Genomic DNA, 19,188 nt, shown 5'->3' with positions numbered 1-19,188 from the left:
CTTAGTGATAGGTTTGATATTTGAGTGAAGTGGAACAATAAAGTGATCGACTGCAGTGGACAAGTTATCAGGACCAATTGAAAGACTTTCTGTCATGTCAAGGTTTAAGTGGTGGAATTCAAGAGACTTCCCATCTGTGGTGGCACCTACTTACGCTAGAGGACTTTAAAAAGATTTGACACTGTCTCACATCTAAAGACAATGAGAGTTTTAGTCACACAATACTAGGGTTTTGTAAAGACTGAGGATTTTGCAGGGTCACTATTTTCAAAGACTACAAGTAGATTCCTTTTGAGGTTATTTCCCATCCTGCTCCTCATACCCCTCAAGAAACACTAGATGAAGGGCATCATATGACAAGAGTGTTACTGTCAATTCGGCATCAGTATAATCTATGAATATAAACTGCGTTTGGGTATAGGGCTGGGTGATATGGACGGAAATCCATATCTCGGTATTTACAGGCTGACTGGCGAAACATGATATATATCTTGGGTTTTTTTTCTACAATGTGGGCAACATGTTTTTAGTTGCAACTCAAAGCCACATTTTAGAAGTCACAGGCACTTTTATAAAAACAGACTGTGACCATAATAAAATGCAAAGACGGGGATTTTTGCCCCTGTTTGAAAATATGCAGCTGCACAACATGTGAATGAAAAATGATATAAAATAAATAGCAGGGCTGTACATTCATTTTACTTGACTACTTTCCTCTCATACCACTTTATACTTCTACTCCACTCCATCTCAGAGGGGAATATTGTTCTTCTTACTACACTACATTTATCTGACAGCTTTAGTCACCAGTTGCTTCACAAATTAAGAGTTTTGCACACAAAACACAAAAAGTTAAATTGAAGATGAGTTTGTTAATCAGCTGACAGAAAATTAAATTTATTGGGCGCTATTTTGACAAGTGTTTTGTTGTTGTTTTTTCTACAAGGAGATTTCATAGTTTCAGCTTCACAAATGTGAGTAATTGCTGCTTTTCTGTGTTGTTTTTACAAAACAATTAATCCAGAAAATAATTAGCAGATTAACACATAATGAAAATATTTATTTGTTGCAGTACTATAAAAAATAGCTCAACATTATTTTTTATAAGAGCACAGCAGTCACATTGTCATTTTCCTGATAACACATACTTTTACTTAAGTGCAATTTTTAATGCATGACTTTTTTTTCCAACAGAATGTTTTTCCAGCGAGGTTTGAGTGCTTTTACTTCATGACTCAGGTGTCATCATGTGTGGTATGTCGGTAATAACAAGTGGTCATGTATTAGCGGAAAATTGTATCCCTGATCTCTCTCCAGCTGTCAGCTGGCTCCTCGTTGTTGACCTTGACCCCTCCTTGTTGATGCTGTGACCGGTTGTTGTCTGGGGTTTGTAAACAGCTTTAGTTGTCTGCTTCAGTATGTTCATGAAATGTAAAAAGGTTTGGAAAAAAACTTATCTTTTTCTCATTACTTCTTAGCCTGCTTTTAAACAGGTTTTCATAATGGAAACAAAATCACAGTTGCTGCTGTAACACTTGTTAAGCAGGAAGGAATATAATATATATATATATATATATATATATAAGAAAGATCAAGAATTTTTGTATATAGTGTGTGTGTGTGTGTGTATATACAGTACAGGCCAAAAGTTTGGACACACCTTCTCATTCAATGCGTTTTCTTTATTTTCATGACTATTTACATTGTAGATTCTCACTGAAGGCATCAAAACTATGAATGAACACATGTGGAGTTATGTACTTAACAAAAAAAGGTAAAATAACTGAAAACATGTTTTATATTCTAGTTTCTTCAAAATAGCCACCCTTTGCTCTGATTACTGCTTTGCACACTCTTGGCATTCTCTCCATGAGCTTCAAGAGGTAGTCACCTGAAATGGTTTTCCAACAGTCTTGAAGAAGTTCCCAGAGGTGTTTGGCACTTGTTGGCCCCTTTGCCTTCACTCTGCGGTCCAGCTCACCCCAAACCGTCTCGATTGGGTTCAGGTCCGGTGACTGTGGAGACCAGCTCTTCTGCCGCAGCACTCCATCACTCTCCTTCTTGGTCAAATAGCCCTTACACAGCCTGGAGGTGTGTTTGGGGTCATTGTCCTGTTGAAAAATAAATGATCGTCCAACTAAACGCAAACCGGATGGGATGGCATGTCGCTGCAGGATGCTGTGGTAGCCATGCTGGTTCAGTGTGCCTTCAATTTTGAATAAATCCCCAACAGTGTCACCAGCAAAACACCCCACACCATCACACCTCCTCCTCCATGCTTCACAGTGGGAACCAGGCATGTGGAATCCATCCGTTCACCTTATCTGCGTCTCACAAAGACACGGCGGTTGGAACCAAAGATCTCAAATTTGGACTCATCAGACCAAAGCACAGATTTCCACTGGTCTAATGTCCATTCCTTGTGTTTCTTGACCCAAACAAATCTCTTCTGCTTGTTGCCTCTCCTTAGCAGTGGTTTCCTAGCAGCTATTTGACCATGAAGGCCTGATTCGCAGTCTCCTCTTAACAGTTGTTCTAGAGATGGGTCTGCTGCTAGAACTCTGTGTGGCATTCATCTGGTCTCTGATCTGAGCTGCTGTTAACTTGCGATTTCTGAGGCTGGTGACTCGGATGAACTTATCCTCAGAGGCAGAGGTGACTCTTGGTCTTCCTTTCCTGGGTCGGTCCTCATGTGTGCCAGTTTCGTTGTAGCGCTTGATGGTTTTTGTGACTCCACTTGGGGACACATTTAAAGTTTTTGCAATTTTCCGGACTGACTGACCTTCATTTCTTAAAGTAATGATGGCCACTCGTTTTCTTTAGTTAGCTGATTGGTTCTTGCCATAATATGAATTTTAACAGTTGTCCAATAGGGCTGTCGGCTGTGTATTAACCTGACTTCTGCACAACACAACTGATGGTCCCAACCCCATTGATAAAGCAAGAAATTCCACTAATTAACCCTGATAAGGCACACCTGTGAAGTGGAAACCATTTCAGGTGACTACCTCTTGAAGCTCATGGAGAGAATGCCAAGAGTGTGCAAAGCAGTAATCAGAGCAAAGGGTGGCTATTTTGAAGAAACTAGAATATAAAACATGTTTTCAGTTATTTCACCTTTTTTGTTAAGTACATAACTCCACATGTGTTCATTCATAGTTTTGATGCCTTCAGTGAGAATCTACAATGTAAATAGTCATGAAAATAAAGAAAACGCATTGAATGAGAAGGTGTGTCCAAACTTTTGGCCTGTACTGTATATATATGTATACACACACACACACACACACACACACTATATACAAAAATTCTTGATCTTTCTTGACTTACCTCAAAAGCTTTCCAACAGCATGGCAACAATGAAAACCAATGTTAAGAACCTTGAATTTAGTATTAAGCCTCAACAACACTAGCTCAAAAGCTAGACTCGAACATTTGCTAAGCATTTTTGAGTGAATGGATCATTTTAAAATTGAGAAATAGCTGATAAAAATTATGTAAAATAGACAAACCACAGCTGACTCCAATTTCAATTGCAGACATCCCCAAGTGTTGAAGGTCTTTCAGTGACACAGCATTTACAGTAAAAAGAAGACTTTTGGGGCCGAGTTTATTCAGTGTGGATACAAAACACAGAGCAGCAGAGAGAGAAAATAGAAATAGTATCTTTAGTATAGGTAAATATAAACCTTCATTTTGCCAGGTAAGTTCTGTTGAGAGACCTGAGTACATAGATACATAAATAACGACATAAAACAACCAATTTAAAAAGTACAATATATCTGGGGCTGGGTCATGGGGTCAGCAGGTCCCTCTGCCCAGCAGTGCTTTCCAGCTCCTCCGTGGGGACCCCAAGACGTTCTTAGGCCAGATGAGATTAATCCCTCCATTGTGTTCCAGGTCTGCCTCCCACCAGTGGGACACCTGTAATATGAGGCATCCTGATCAGATGCCCTAACCACCTCAACTGATCTCTTTTGACACAAAGGAGCAGTGGCTCTACTCCGAGCTCCCTCTGGATGTCTGAGCTCCTTATCCTTATCTCTAAGGCTGAGCCCAGCCAACCTATGCTTGTATCTGCGATCTCGTTCTTTCGGTCATTATCCAGAGCTCATGACCATAGGTGAGGGTTGGGATGTAGATGAACCAGTTGATCGACAGCTTCCAGCTCAGTCCCCTCTTCACTACAGGCTCCGGCACAGCGTCTGCATCACTGCAGAAGCAGCATCAAACTGCCGATCCATCTCACGCTCCATTCTACCCTCACTCTTGAACAAGACCCAATGAGCAATGAGTCAGTTAAAACAAATTAAAAGCAGTCAGAGTCAAAATCAGTCAGGTTTATGACTAGATTTCGGAAGTGATTCATTGGAACCACAGTATCAAGCTTGAGAGTACACTGCAATTGATTCCAGGTGTAAGGTGCAAAGAATCTAAAAGCAGTCTTCCCAAATCAGTGGTAGTTCTCAGAATTTGCAGTACTAACCGGTCCTGTGATGTGTGTTATGTGTTACAGCTCTCCACCCAATAAGTGATGTCAAATATGAGGGCAGTTTTTGAGGAAGAAAATGCTGGAGGAACAAATGCTGGTCCCTAATAGAAAGACAACCCATTTTTTGATAAAGAAAACAATGATGAGCACCATAGCTTGTTAGCAGTTGTAAAAAGAGCACAATAAAGCTTCCTCTTTATGTCAGTAAAAACAATCTGGGTAGTGTTACTGTACCTTTGAGTTACAATGTATTTGCAAATTAGTATTATATCAACATAATTTCTCGGTAAAAGTGTTGCTGTGGTGTTGCAATACATTTAAATAAAGTCAACAATATATTGGACATGCCTCATTTTGTGAACTCATTGTCCTCACATTTATTTTGTGTCAATTTACAGATCCATACAGACTCAGACGAAGGCGAGGGCAACATCAAGTACACTATCTCTGGAGAAGGGGCAGGCTCCATTTTCATCATCGATGAGCTAACAGGAGACATCCATGCCACAGAGAGACTGGACCGAGAAGAGAAGGCTTTTTACACACTTAGGGCTCAGGCCCGGGACAGACTTTCCAACGACCCTCTGGAACCAGAGTCAGAGTTTGTCATCAAGGTACAGGACATCAACGACAGCGAGCCCAAGTTCTTGGAGGGCCCTTACATCGGCAGTGTGGCAGAGCTGTCGCCCATAGGTAAGTGAAGTTAGACAGGGATTGTCTGGAAAGCTGTTTCAAGCTCTTGAGCTCAGGGTGGCCCCAAAGGTGCACTTACTGAGACAACGTTGCAGTGGCTGGTGTTGTTTTCACCCTGTGAGTCTGTGTGTGTGTGTGTGTGTGTGTGTGTGTGTGTGTGTGTGTGTCATCATGACAAAATGTGGTGCTGGTGACAGAATGGAGGCCAAGTTTGAAGATGGGTGTGGAACGGGCAAGGGTGCTGAAAGAGGCAGGGTTGGACGTAGGAAAGTGGCCATTGACCCCCTACCTTACACCCCTGGCCCAGAGTCTTTTCAATGGTTCAGTGTGCAGGATTTAGGGGGATATATTAGCAGAAGTGGAATACAATATGTATGTTTTCTTCACTGTATAATCATGTGACAATGAGAATGGTTTTGTTTTTGTTACCTTAGAATGAGCCGTTTTTATCTTCATAAGGAGCAGGTCCTCTTCCATGGAGTCCGCCATGTTGCGCCAAACACTGGCTCTAGATACGATTTACATCAACCGCTGTAGTTAAAAGGCCCTCAGCAAAAAGAGCACTGAGAAAACACTGTCTTTTTAATGTGAAACTGCTTTTTTTTAGTGGTTTTAGTAGTGGTCTGTTTGTTTTGGAGAGGAGGAGATCTCTACAGATAATTTGGCTCACAGTGAAAACCTCCTGAATGTCTGGATCGAAAATAAGGTGAGCATACAGGACCACGCCACAACAATAGGTCGTTTAAATGTGTAATTGTAATTCAAGAGGTGTTAGTTGTTGAGGACTGGTGAATGGATGGAAATGGGGGGTGGAGGTGGAAGAGGGATGTCTTCTGTTAGGTTGATCTGGGAGGATGTACTGGAGATCAGGCAGAGGGAGACTCAGTGTGTGGGTCCTGTCTCAGGCGTTTTTCTGCCCGAGCAGATTACAGGCCCCCCAGATGGTACCTAGAATGAGACATGTGAGAGGTTTGCGCCAGACTGAATAAGAAGAGATGAGGGGAGATGGGAAGAGAGGATGAAGGAATGTTGGTAGGGAGGATGATGTATGAAGGGAAGGGAAAGGGAAGGTGGGTCAAGAAATCTGAGACTAACAGAGCAGGATGGGTTGACTAGGTATAGGTAGGCTTGGCAGGTAGTCAGAGGTGTGGTTGAGGCATGGCTCTGTTCCCCAACCTAAGTGAACAAATTAAAAAAAATGCTTTATTCAGTGTGTAAATCACCTTGTCAGTTTGTTTTGAAGAGGAGGAGACCTCTGCAGATAGTTCAGCTCCTGGTTAAAACCCCCTGAGCGATGAACACTGGAGGAATTCCAACCAGGAGAAGTTTAAGCTGGTTGCAATCCGCAGTCCTCACCGCCAGATGCCACCAAATCCCCCTAAATCTTACACTCTGTTCCTTTAAGTCGGGGTCTATCTATTGCCCCTGGAGTTATCCCATTGCAACATGGTTTCAAGTATTACAGCTATTTTCATTCTGCATAACCAGGGTTTGTAACATAATGCTTTGTCCTGGGCTCAGGGGAAGCTAGAAAATGCCAAGAGGAGCAGAATGCTAAAATTCTCTTCCATTGTGGAGATGGAGAAAAAAAGCAGACAGGAGATGTTCGATGAAAATAGATGTGGAGTCAGTGAATTCACTGTGGATGAGGGGGAAGTATAATGGTGACATGGACATTTGAGGAGGATCCCCACATGGACTCTGTCAGAGCTGTTACGTGTAGGTAGGAATTATATGGAAAACGAAGGAGACGTGCAGGCGTATAAAGAACGGAGAGGCAAATTGCATTACTCCCAGACGAGCTTTGTGGCTGTGTTCTGACACACTGTTATGAGGCAAATGATGAAGAGGGGAATAAGGGTGAAAGAGGTGCAGAGGAAAGGTGCTTCAGAGGAGCTGATAATGGCGAGGGTGCACCATATTTTCATGGAGGCTTTTGACACGGAAACCACAAAGCTTTGAATCTTGACAAATACAGTTTTATTGTGAGCAGCAGTATTAGCAGCACCCCATGGCTGCTTAAGGTTCTCAGCCAAATGGAAAAGACAGGTGAACCAGGGTGTCAGGGGTTTCATTAGCATGGTATTAATGTCAAAGACATCACTGATGTTTAATAAACAACACATGTGTGTGATACCGGGTCGTGCAAGTCGGTGTGTGTGTGTGTGTGTGTGTGTGTGTGTGTGTGTGTGTGTGTGTGTGTGATAATGCATATGCAGTGGAGGTGGGGGTGCTTCTTGTTTGAGTGACTCCAGGAGTGGTGCAGAATGGAATGGCTCTTCCCTGTTCAAGCCTGATTGGAATTAATTCCTGCTTCCTCAGCATGATCCAAACCATGGGCATTTCTGCCTACAGTGCTCTCTAAAACTGAATGAGGTGTGTGTGTGTGTGTGTGTGTGTGTGTGTGTGTGTGTGTGTGTGTGTGAGTGAGAGTGGGAGGGAGAAGCAGAGAGAGAGAGAGAGTGAGGGACAGAGCTATTGAAGGGTAAATAGGGGAGCGATAAATAGAAAAGAAATAATGCAGAGTTTTAGAAAAAGATTCCAAACCTCAGGAAGCAAGAGAGCTATTATCTCCTCGAGAAAGAGAGAAATGGAGTCACGGAGACCACGCTTAGTTAATGTTAGTTAATGCAATCTTAATGATCACGACCCCTCCACTTTGGCTGCTCCCCCTTGTTCGACCCTGTCGCACCTCAGTCAAATTACACACTAAATGAGTGTGCGGTTCATGTTTTAAACATCGTTGTGAAGCTCTAGCCCTAATGAGGTAACAGCTACTGCTTAGTCAAGCATTCTCCTGCCCTGTCCCTGTTTCTTTTCTTTCCGCTGTTCCCCTGTTGAACATCAGCTAAGGCCAGCAGTATTTTTTTGGCATGTCAGTGATAAGGTCATGAGCACAGTGACAATAACCGAGGGGAGTGAAGAGAAAATAAAGGTGCTGGACAGACCAGCTTGACTGTCACATGTCACTCACCAGCTCATGAACTTTTTCTTTTTTCTGCACTTTGGCCTCCCATCACAGTGTTTGAAGCATCGCTCAAATAAGAGGAGATTATCAGTGAAAGGAGAAGGCTTGTCATGTTCTGTTTTTCCAACTGCGAACGAATTCCAAAGCAACAAGAATCATCTTACTCCCGAGTGTACCCAAGGCCCGATAAAGCTTTTTCCTTTTTCTTTACCACAGACCTCTATTGTTGCCCAGAAACTAATACATCACTGAGGCATGCTGTTACACTGGCTAACATGTTCCTTAATTACAATGAGCGTGGGCACTGCGGCTTATTTTTAAGTCAGATTCACATACAATGTCTTGCTGCCATGAATACTCACCACAGCTGCAAATGTGTGTTCATCCATGACTAAGAACAAACCCCAACAAATACGCTTTTTTCCCTGGTTTGAGTAATATTTGTTACAAAACTGCAACACCTGCTGTTTTATGAAATTATTTAGCTATCTTTTTTGAAAGATTCACAAATGTGGGGCTTAGTGCTGTAGACAAAGACGATGAGTCAGAGAATACTGCGAGACAGTGTAAATGTATTGTTGGTTTTAGTCAGTGATAATAGTAGTTTTTCATTGGACTTGTTGGACCCTTTGACACTTGAGCAAATTGGCTTGGTTTCTTTCAAAAACATGGGAGGAAGGGAATGAGCAATGGAAGATGAAATGACTCCCCCAAAAAGCAAGAAATTAGTAAAATGAGTAAATTAAAATAGCAAAAAATATTAACAAAGAAAAGAAAGTTAAATTAAATTAAAATTATAATTCTGTAACAGAATTTTAGATAATGATAACTATATTTATAGTTTTCCTTAGCTTTTAAAAAAAACAATTTTCTAAATCTATAAAAAAAAAATTTGCATTTGTGAAACATTTCTTATTAAGTTGCTCCTGGCCTTTTTTGCCCATGTTTTTAAAGCAATTGCACCACACTGTGATCAGGGTTCAAAGGTTTGAATACTTGCGAAAGGCGTCTGAAAGCAGCGCAAAAAAAAGTGATGTCACTCAGGGTTTTAAAGGGCTAAAGGAGACTTTGCCAATGTTCCACCAGCTTTGTATCTTGACAATATTGGCAGTGTGTTTAAATGAAACGTCCAGATCTCCCTCCCCATCTCTCAGCTCAAATAGTGGATTTTTGCTGGCTCCGGACTTTATCTCAAACTGGAAATCGTACTTCCACATTTTCGTATGCCTGACATCACGACACAAAAACTGGAGAAGTGGATCAAGAGAGAGACTCGTCTTAGAACAAACTCAGATCAGATTGTAAAAGTAGGTAGTACTGATCAAATATAAACCAACATTCTGTTAGTGTAAAAACATACATAGAAAATACTGAGTTCAAATGGTAAAACTAAGCAGTGCTGATAAAATAGGAACCAAGATTCTGTAACTGTGTTGCAGATTCTCACTAAATGTTTTCAGAAACACATTTTGGTTTACTGTTTATCTGTAAAACAAGAACATTTGTTACCACCTGGCAGCCAGATTGTTGGTGACGATTCTCAGTCATCCCGGTCATGGTAATCTTAAGTGCTTTATTGTGAAACTGGGCTTGCTGGAGTTTCTTGAAGATGTTTTACTTCTAATTCAAGAGGCTTCTTCCTTTTTGAGGGGCAGCAGGATTGTTTCCTGAGTAAAAATGGAAAGACTCGCATTCATTGTTCCAATGTGGCATAGTGCATTTTGCTAGTTGTAGGTTCTGTGCCTCTTGAGTAAATGCTACAGCCCCTTCCTCTGTTTTCTCTGGTCAGATAGCACTGATTTTAAAAGTATTGGCATCTTTCTTCTGCAGAGACAGGCCAGTTTTATATAAAATGGTCATCTTTCCAACAGTGAAGTACTTCTTTAGAGAATCTAAAGAAACACCCGCTGTTTATTTGCTTTTGCATTATGTCCTTTGAGCTGTCTCAACCGCGTCCACAATTTGTTTAATTTCCTTCCCAGCTGCGAGCAGCTCCTCTGTTCCCTTTGTGCGTCACATTGTCCGATAATAGCGTCCGTTAACGCCGCAGAAGCATGCTGACAACTTTAATGGTGTGGACTCAGTTTGGTCACTTTCTCTGTATGAGCACACTATATACTCAGAACCTGGTTAGAATCAGTACTTTTTATGTGATTTGGACGCTCCTGTGATCTGAGGCAGGGTTGCGTTTTATGCCGTGATAGAAGCAGGTTGCGAGCATTAGCCACACCAGTGATATGCTCACTGTGCTGTTTTACGGCCAACTATACAGCAAACTGCTCTGCAAAACGTGAGGCCATAATAGTAAGAAAGTAATCAGTAGTCTGCTGCCTGAGGCATATTCATTTTTACTTATCACTCCTGTCATGTCTCCCAATGCACGTCTTTGTCATAGCGTTACAGCCTTCACCCTTTGCCATCTCTCTCTTTTTGCAGCTACCTGACTGTCTGTCTGTCTGTCTGTCTGTGTTTCTCTCTGCCTGTTTGCTCAGCATCTGCTGCCGTACCAAAAATAATACTTGTGTACATTGTTGGTTTGTTGGGGTTGGTTAACTCTGAAAAGGAGAAGAGAGGGCAAATAAAATAGGAGCAGCAAAGATGATGATGAAATGTGAGGGACTGAGCTTTGTGTTGTCCTTTGGAAAATGTGCAGCTAATGAAATTGCAGTCTTAAATCAAATTTGTAGCGCATGGGTGATTGAATGTTGCTTTGAGAACCGTGCATGTCTTTACGTCGCGGCAGTAGAGGGAACATGGATGGAGTCGCTCTGCTAGCTGTGTCCTCTGACTCATGATGATAAAGACTGTGAAAAATTGATTTAATACAGTGTCTTTGTAGAGGACATCCTGGACTGAGCACAACCCAAATGAAACCGACTAGAAGATGTGGCTTTGGGATTTCTTGTATTAATTATATCCCAAATAAATGTGTTGTATTTCTTTATTATACAGATTCCAAATCTGTGCTATGTAGTTTAGTCGGAGCAAACTGAGACAACAGTGTGGCCTACAGGTAAAGAGCTTCACTGACAAATGACAGTTCGCTGGCTCACTCATCCCCATCAAGGAGGGGGTATTTTTTGGTAGTATAGCTGAGAGAATAAAACACACAAATGCTGAACAAATGACTTCACGAAGACTTATTCTTATTCAGTAGATATCAGAATAGTTTTGTGAGATTGGTGTGTGACTTGCATAGTTTCCAAAGCTTCTCCAACAGTGTACAGTGATAGGAATACACTAACAAGCAGGACAGTGGATCAGTGTTTAGCACCACAGCTAAAAGGCCCAAGGTTCAAGCTTGAGCAAGGCTAACTGGGGCCTTCTGCAAATACTCTCTGGGGTTAGCATATTCTCCCAGTAGTCAATCTGTAATCTACTGGCCAACTGTGTTTCCTTGCATCGCTCCCAGTGCATGCATGATTAGCAGGCTGAGGAAAAAATGGATACAGCTGTTGTCTGGTCAAAGAAACACATTTAAAATATGAAAGTAACGCACACCAAGAATTATAATGAGGTGCTGATCACTGGCATCAGACTTGATTGTAGAAATGTAAATGTAAATCTGTTATTTACTTCAATACTTGCCCTTGTGGTAAGCTGTATGTTGGAAAGACCATGAGCATTAAAAACTCGCTGAACACAGAAGTACTAGTAGATGTATCAACATGCCAGTAGCAGCTCATTCTGTTGAATTTAATCATCCCTGTTCCTCTTTAAGTTACATTGAGATTGAAGAGGTAACCCTCCCCCCAAGAGGAGGTAATTTGGATGTGTTACTTTCGAGGAGAGAACACTATTGGATCCACCATCTGAGAACCCTGTCACCCCATGAACTGAATTTAGATTATGATTTGAAATGTTTTCTGTGATGTACCTCTGATTGTTTGATATATACTTAAAGTTGTTTATTTAGAGCTGATGCATTAACTTTTGGTATCTATTATCACTTTTGTATTTAACCATTGTTGAATATGGTGAATTCAAAAAATGTATATTATACTGAAATGTGGTAGAATATGTTGTGGTTGTTGTCATTTGTATTGATGACATGCGATTGGCTGTAGCTCCTGACAACGTTTTGGTGTAAAGGTATTGATTCATTGAGGGCCTCAGTGTAGTTTTTTGCTCAACCTAATGCTGTGGCATGATTATCTAACCACTGTCAGCTGTGTGACAAAGGTGTGACCTATATAACAGATCAGTGTACCTGTGTCTCAATATGCTCGTTGATCTTGAAGAAGGCTCAAAGGCTGAAACATCATCAAAACAAAAGAAATGCATATAGAGCCAGAGTGTGCGACACTTGTTTTCTACAATCAAAGAATCACATTTACCTGTGTGAGAAGCTGCGTACATTTTACTGACATAGAGGTGCGCTGGAGCAATGAATCCTTCATCTTCCTTTTTTTTTCATTCCTCTTTTTGGTACGGCTGCATGCCCCTGAGCTGAACTTTTGTCTAAATTTATTCTGTAGGTTACCTGCATTTTGAAAGCTTTATGCATATGCACTGCATGTATATTTGTGTGCACCTTATATGTGTAAAGAAAACTCTTCTATCTGATAACAGTAATGCAGTTTTAATTGCTTTGTGTTACTAGTCACATATTTTAGTATGTTTTTCAGGCTTAAAAGAGGTCAAGATGTGTTCTGAAATAAAAAAAAAAACTCTGTCTATTATAGATCTATTTGATTAATGGATGCTCACTTAAAAATCAACAGGTCAGCTCCCTCTTTATGGCTCACCAGCCTCTGTATTTTCTGAATAATAATAAAAAAAAACAGACTCAGCATCATGTAAATCACCGGCGATGTTAAAAGCTAATGTTGCCTCATGTCCATTTGCAAGGTAATGTTAGGGGTACAGGTCCGTCTATTTAAAACCACCCATCCTTCCATTATAAAACACCTCAAATTCATCTTTGAAAAAAAAGCTTAAAAAGCTGTGTGTCATCCTAAAAGTCCCAATAAAATTCACAGAGACCACTTAAAATTGCATAATGTGTTCACATACAAAGAGGGAGATGACCCCAAATGCAGATTCAGTGTTTTGCAGAGGAGCTCACAAACACACTGTATGGAACCAGAACAGGCAGCCAGGTAGATAAAGGCTGGAAACAGGGGGAAACAGTTTCTGTTTAAAGGCTTAAAACACATCCTTTCCCCTTAAACCAAGGGTAGGCAACCTGTGGCTCCGGAACCACATGCGGCTCTTTCACCACTCTCCAGTGGCTGCCTGTGGCTTTGACAAAAATTTTAGAGAAATTAGTAACGGCTATTTTCAGCATTTGGATTTTCATTTTTCACTGTTGTAGGCCTGTAAGATTCTTACATTTCCCATTTCGAGGCAATTGAATTGAATGCAGCTGGACTGGACAGGACGGTGGTCGTTGGAGTCGTTAGAGTCACATGAGGCCATTTGTGAACGACCATTGTTTTTGTGACTCTAACAACTCCAACAACCACCATTGCAGCAGGAGTTTCAACGACCGTCGTTGACACACCATTGGAGCACTAACAAACAAATGACATCACTGGCCTTGTGAAGACCTCCTCAGAGGTTAAATACCTGGGTTTTTCCACATCAGTTTGTCAGACTAGTTCCAGCGTAGTCAGACAAGCATGTACTGATGAAGTCTCTTGGATAAGAGGTGAAACGTCTTCTAAGACAAAACTAAGTCCAGTTGCATTCGATTCAGTTGCCTTGAGATAACTATGACTTGGATAAATGAGAATATCCACAGGTACATTTCCCATTGTAAAAATGTGTAGCCTATTCACAAACAAAATAAAAAAGCTTTTGAATTTTATTTATTAAACATGTGCCAAACCTCAATAACAATTGCTTGTCTTGGATCTCATAGTGAAGCTAGCTATTTCAGATTTTTAAAAAATTATTGGAGGACAGTAGAGAATTTAACAATGCATGGACAAATTTGTTTGCTTTTACCGCCAACACTGCAAAGTTAAAGTACCAGACAATCATAAATAGCCAACAGTGAAGTAGCCACCTTTTGGTAAAACATAATAATAAAGACTCACTTAGATCTATTAGTAATGTTAGTGGGTGAATTCAGACTTGCTGTTACCTTCATTATAAGGCTTAAATATGGTTTGCGACTCCAAGCAGATTTTTTGAGAGCTTTTTTGGCCACAAATGGCTCTTTTGATAGTAAAAGTGGCTGACCCCTGCCTTAAACCAACCAACAAAAAGTAGAGAGTAGTGTTATCATAAAGAAGTGTTACCATAGTTGCGTGCGTCTTTATGTGTCAGGATATGAAAAGGTGGCGTATGGTATATGAGTCATTTAATGGAGCTGGTGGAGAATAGGTTATTTGATCTTGGCCTGATGGTTTCTTGTAATGACAATGAAGGGTTTTGGAGAAAGAGAGCAGTGCTTCATCTGCGTAAAGGCTGATTTTAAGTAACGCACGTGAAAGTGCAGATATCTTCTATGTCTGTGTTTTTTCTTTAAGTAAAAGGGAATAATAAATGGATGGCAAGGGTCATTGTGGTGCTTCAAGAGAAGAATGGATGTGGTTATATATAGATTGTCAGGGAATATACACAGAGGCCTTCAGGTCCTCGTGTTATTATAATGGAAAACTAATGTGTGCAGTTAAGAATTCATGTGGTGGTTTAGTGATTTAGGTATTCTGGCTTGTTCTTCTGTGAGATGCAGCAGATAATAGAGCTGAGCTGCTAAATTTGAGTTGTGTTTTGTTAGCTTTAATTTGGCATACAACATTTGAAAATTACTCCTTATTTCCTGAAGAGACTGAGCAGGTTTCCCTACAGATTTTTTTGTTTTTACTGTAATATTGGCTGTAATATGTTTCCTTTCTCATTTAACTTGATTTTCCTTGTATTTTTCATATTTATTACTGTTTAAAATTTTCAGACCTGAGCCTGTTAGGAATTGAGTTTTCTTATTTATACTATCATTTAATTGAAGTTTGTTTCTCTGTTAATTCTGGGTTTTCTCTGTTGCTTTACTTCTTCCACTAATGCTTTCTAATTATTCAGTTTAAATTCCAAATTAGTTCTCCATTCCTCGTGTTTCTTTGTTTATCAAGTGTGGGATTACTTTTCCTCTCAGAACTTTTTCCCAAAGTAATATGGGGCTTTATTATTTGCTTGCAGCAAAGCTTACGGATGATTGAGAAGTGATTGAGACAGGTGAGATTTCTTTGTAAAATTGCACTCTCAAGACTGCAAAATCCACTTAGCTGAAAATAACACATATTTGTTTAATGATAATTGTGAGTGTCTTGTGACCTTAGAGAGTTGTGATTCTGCATGTATATTTAAAGAAACGTGATGGACATTGCTTTTTAGGCACTACAATAAATACGTGTGACGGCAGAATTAAACAGACATGGGAAAATATTTATTTCCTTTTCTTGTGTTGCCTCAGGCAGTGTGTGTCTCATAGCACTAACAGATATGTGCAAGAGTTTAGGGCTCTGAATTCGCAGTCCTTTCTATATGAACAACAGTTTTTCTGTGGTGTTAACAGTGAATGTTAGTACCACGTAGCTTACATAGGATGACATGCAGGGCTAATGTTTATGTTTTGGAAAGCCTCCTCATTAATATTTGAATTTGATCCATCTCTTTTCCCTCTGGTTTTCCACAGCTTGGTAAGTGTTTAAATATTGATGTAGCTTTGAGCTAGGCTTCAAGTTTTAAAAACCCAGAGGCTAAAGTAATGTCAAACTGGTGTGCTGCCAGACAATGCTACGTAGTCATATAGTTCGTCATCTTCTGCAGCTAAAGAGTTGATATACTGAGTTTTTAGACACTAATATCTAGCACACATACTGCAGAGACATTATTGGCGGTGACACAGTGACACCCCAAGCTAATGTTTATGCTCTACACGCACAGCTAATATTGAAGTAATAAAGACAGGCCTTTTCCAATTTGAAATCAGTATTACACCGTGTTACAACATGCATACCAAGACATCCATCACTCTGCTTTTCTCTGTCTTTATGTGAGCAGACTGTATAAGAAGCACGGTTTGTTAGATTTGAAACCATTTAGTCACTGAGGCAGATATCCTCTCCCACCACTCAAAGGTCAGGTGACAGTGAGAGAGTCGGGTGGAAATGTGGCTAAGAGGGGCAGCTCTTGATGGTGGAATCACAACAGGGTGAAACGTTTCCACAGAGCTAATCCTGTGATTGATGTGGTTCCATTAGAGAGGACCTGAGGACCTCTGAGTGGCAGAGATGTGGCGCGACACGACATCTGCGCCATAGCCTCTAACCTCAGGTAACACTGACTGACAAGTCTCAGTGTCCAAAGAACAACAGGCAGGCAAATAGCAGTCTGATAACAGACATTAAGCTGACCACTATCCTCAGCTATTATCTGCTAATGATACAAGGCGATGTGGTGGAGAATTACCAAACACAAAGAAAACAGACAGAGTTCAAAGTAGCACAATGGTAGCCTCGGACTGACATTTATCCGATTCTTTATCAAAGGCACAGTCTAGTATATAAAGCCAGGTTAAAGAAATTGACAAACCACAAAGGCCATTAAGCAACAGAGATAGGTTTTAAGATGTCCTGCACTTCTTTTATCTACTAAACAAATGTCAGCATCTGAGGCTTTCCTGCATTTCCCAATGCCTCAAGGCATGTTATCTCTGTAAATGCCGCAAGACCCTGTGCATTTTTTAGGATCATTTTAATTTAACTATGTTGTAGCAGTTTGTCTTTGGACTTAAGGTCTGTTTTTACAGTAACTGTATTGATTTCAAGTATCAAGCACACCTAACAGTGCATGATGTCGGATTTAGGGGCATTTATTGGTAGAAATGGAATGCAGTATTCATTTTGAAATTTGCCTGAAAATCAGAATCTTTGTTTCGTTACCTTAGCCTTGTTGTTCTGCAGTAGTTCAGAATGGACAAATCAAACACTGGCTCTAGATAGGGCCATTCACGTTTTCACGTTGGCCTCCGTCTCCTACATGCTTGGCACATGGGAGAAGTTTCAGCTCTGCAACCTCACCTGGATGCCACTAAATCCTACGCACTTGACCTTTAAGGCCCAATCCCAGTGCACCCCATCCCTTGCCCCTACCATACAACTCTTATCCCTCTGGTTTGCACAAGGTAGGGGTCTAGGAGTAAAGTGTTCAGAAGCTGTTGGGAAGTAGGGTGAGGGTTAAGTGTTAGGCTTATATGACCATCCGAACTGCGTTTTTTCCAGAAGCACACTTAAGATTTTGCGTAATGAGAAATCATCAGCAAGATGACTGTTCATGATAACCATCCAATTATCTTTGTTAAATGTTGCTTCAGTGTGGTACAGTCCTTTTCTTTACAACAAGCACAACAAAAGAAATGGCTAGTATGCTAATGTCTTCGTAGCTAATTAGCTAGCTAGCTAATGTCACACTGTTATTGCTGATTTGTGCATGACATTCCTAGAACTTGGCATATTTCAACCCCCAACCTCCCGCCTCCTCACAGCAAAGTTGCCTATGTTAGTCTACAGACCACTACTAGTTGCCTTGTAGTGCTTTTGTATTAGGTGACTTGTTTGATCAATTGAGAGCGTGACACTTAAGTTGTAAACAAATCACAAGCGTCCTGACAACTGCAAAAGGATGCCTTCAGCCCACACAAGACAAATCTCCACAGCAAAAGATGGCACATAAGTCCGGCAACACTACGCATCTACTGCCGATGTGTCTCGAAGGGTTGTTTCATTTCATAGGGGAATGTTTCAACCTGTTCCTCTTGTAACTATGTTTCAAGGGGCAAGGTGGCGCTCAAACATGAGGGGTAGGGGTAAAAATAAGGGGTAGGGGTAAAAATAAGATTTGGGATTGGGCCTTTGTTTGACTGCAGACGACAGCACGATTCCCCAAAAAATAAAATATGCTTTGCAGTACACCTATCTGTGCAGGAATATCTGCTACTGCAAAAGGCATCTCGTAGACAGGTGCTTCATAAAATACCTCAGGTGAGGCATAGAGATTGACAAGACTGAAAGCTCAGAGAGCAGCATAGGAAAAGCCTTGTGGAATGGACTTTCTAAGTGTCTTCATGAAGGTCACTGCCTCATATATCACTGTGTACAAAGGTATACATAAAATACACACAATAACTGGCATTTGAAGGGCGTTTGTGGTGACTGGCACAGAAAATAGCGCCAGGCAGAATAAAGCAGTAAAAGAGAAAGCCCCGTCAATAATGCTTGACCAGTGTTTTTCAGACTTTTTTTTTTTTTTGTGACACCCCAAAAAGACTTTCCCCAGTATTATTTTAGCAAGTGAGGAGGAAATCATGGCCTCAAACCAAAAACTAAGAGGCCTTTGAATGATTGAAGTTGTAATGCAACAAAATAAAGCATTTAGTCAGGGATACCTCTGTGGACAAGTTGTTCAAAACATGTCTTATTTCCTTTGATTTTTCTCTTTCTGCTATTTGACCTTTATCTCTCTGTCCATCTGTATTTCTCTCTCTCGCTCTCACCCTCAGCATAGTCAGCATGAGAGATAACCCCCCCCCCTCCACTCCTTTTGTATGTAATAGGAGAACTCCACAAGGGGATTAAAGTAATAATCACCCTTCCTGTTGCTGTGGTCCGGAGAGGTTGCCCAGGAGGCTGCAAATTGCTGCAGTCACCATTAGGACAGCCGGGGCCTGTCATGCTAACAGAAGATGAGACATTTGGAGCAGCAGGATCACAGGAGAGAGCAATGCGACAAGGCAGGAGCAACTTACAATCAATATTCTCTGCCAACCACCTTTATGTATATGACCAGTAACATCCACCATTATGTGCTCGACCACAGTGCTTGACATAATTGATTCGGGCTGATGTGCATGTGTGGTCGTGTGTATGAATCAGTGTGTAAGTGGAGGAGAGTGGGATGCAGAGAGAGAGAGAGAGAGAGAGAGAGAATGAATGAGTGATTCAGTGTGAGAGGAGGGATGGAAGATGTGTGTGAAACAGCAGCACGATAGATTTGCAATTGTGAAATTGATTAAGGCTCTCACTTTACT

At 40.9% G+C, this 19,188-nt stretch overlaps 1 protein-coding gene across 1 annotated transcript in view; it reads left to right on the top strand.

Annotated features, from left to right (window-relative positions):
* LOC125897378 (cadherin-22-like) overlaps positions 1 to 19,188 on the top strand; it is a 395,305-nt gene that overhangs the window by 298,505 nt on the left and 77,612 nt on the right. The window contains exon 6 of the mRNA XM_049590690.1: positions 4,891 to 5,185. Within this exon, the coding sequence (XP_049446647.1) occupies positions 4,891 to 5,185 (295 nt within the window). The remainder of the gene's footprint in view (positions 1 to 4,890; positions 5,186 to 19,188) is intronic.

The sequence above is a fragment of the Epinephelus fuscoguttatus genome, linkage group LG1 (assembly GCF_011397635.1).
Source record: "Epinephelus fuscoguttatus linkage group LG1, E.fuscoguttatus.final_Chr_v1".
NCBI lineage: Eukaryota > Metazoa > Chordata > Actinopteri > Perciformes > Serranidae > Epinephelus > Epinephelus fuscoguttatus.
Note: the sequence above shows the minus strand (reverse complement) of the source record. Positions and strands in the feature narration are given on the sequence as shown.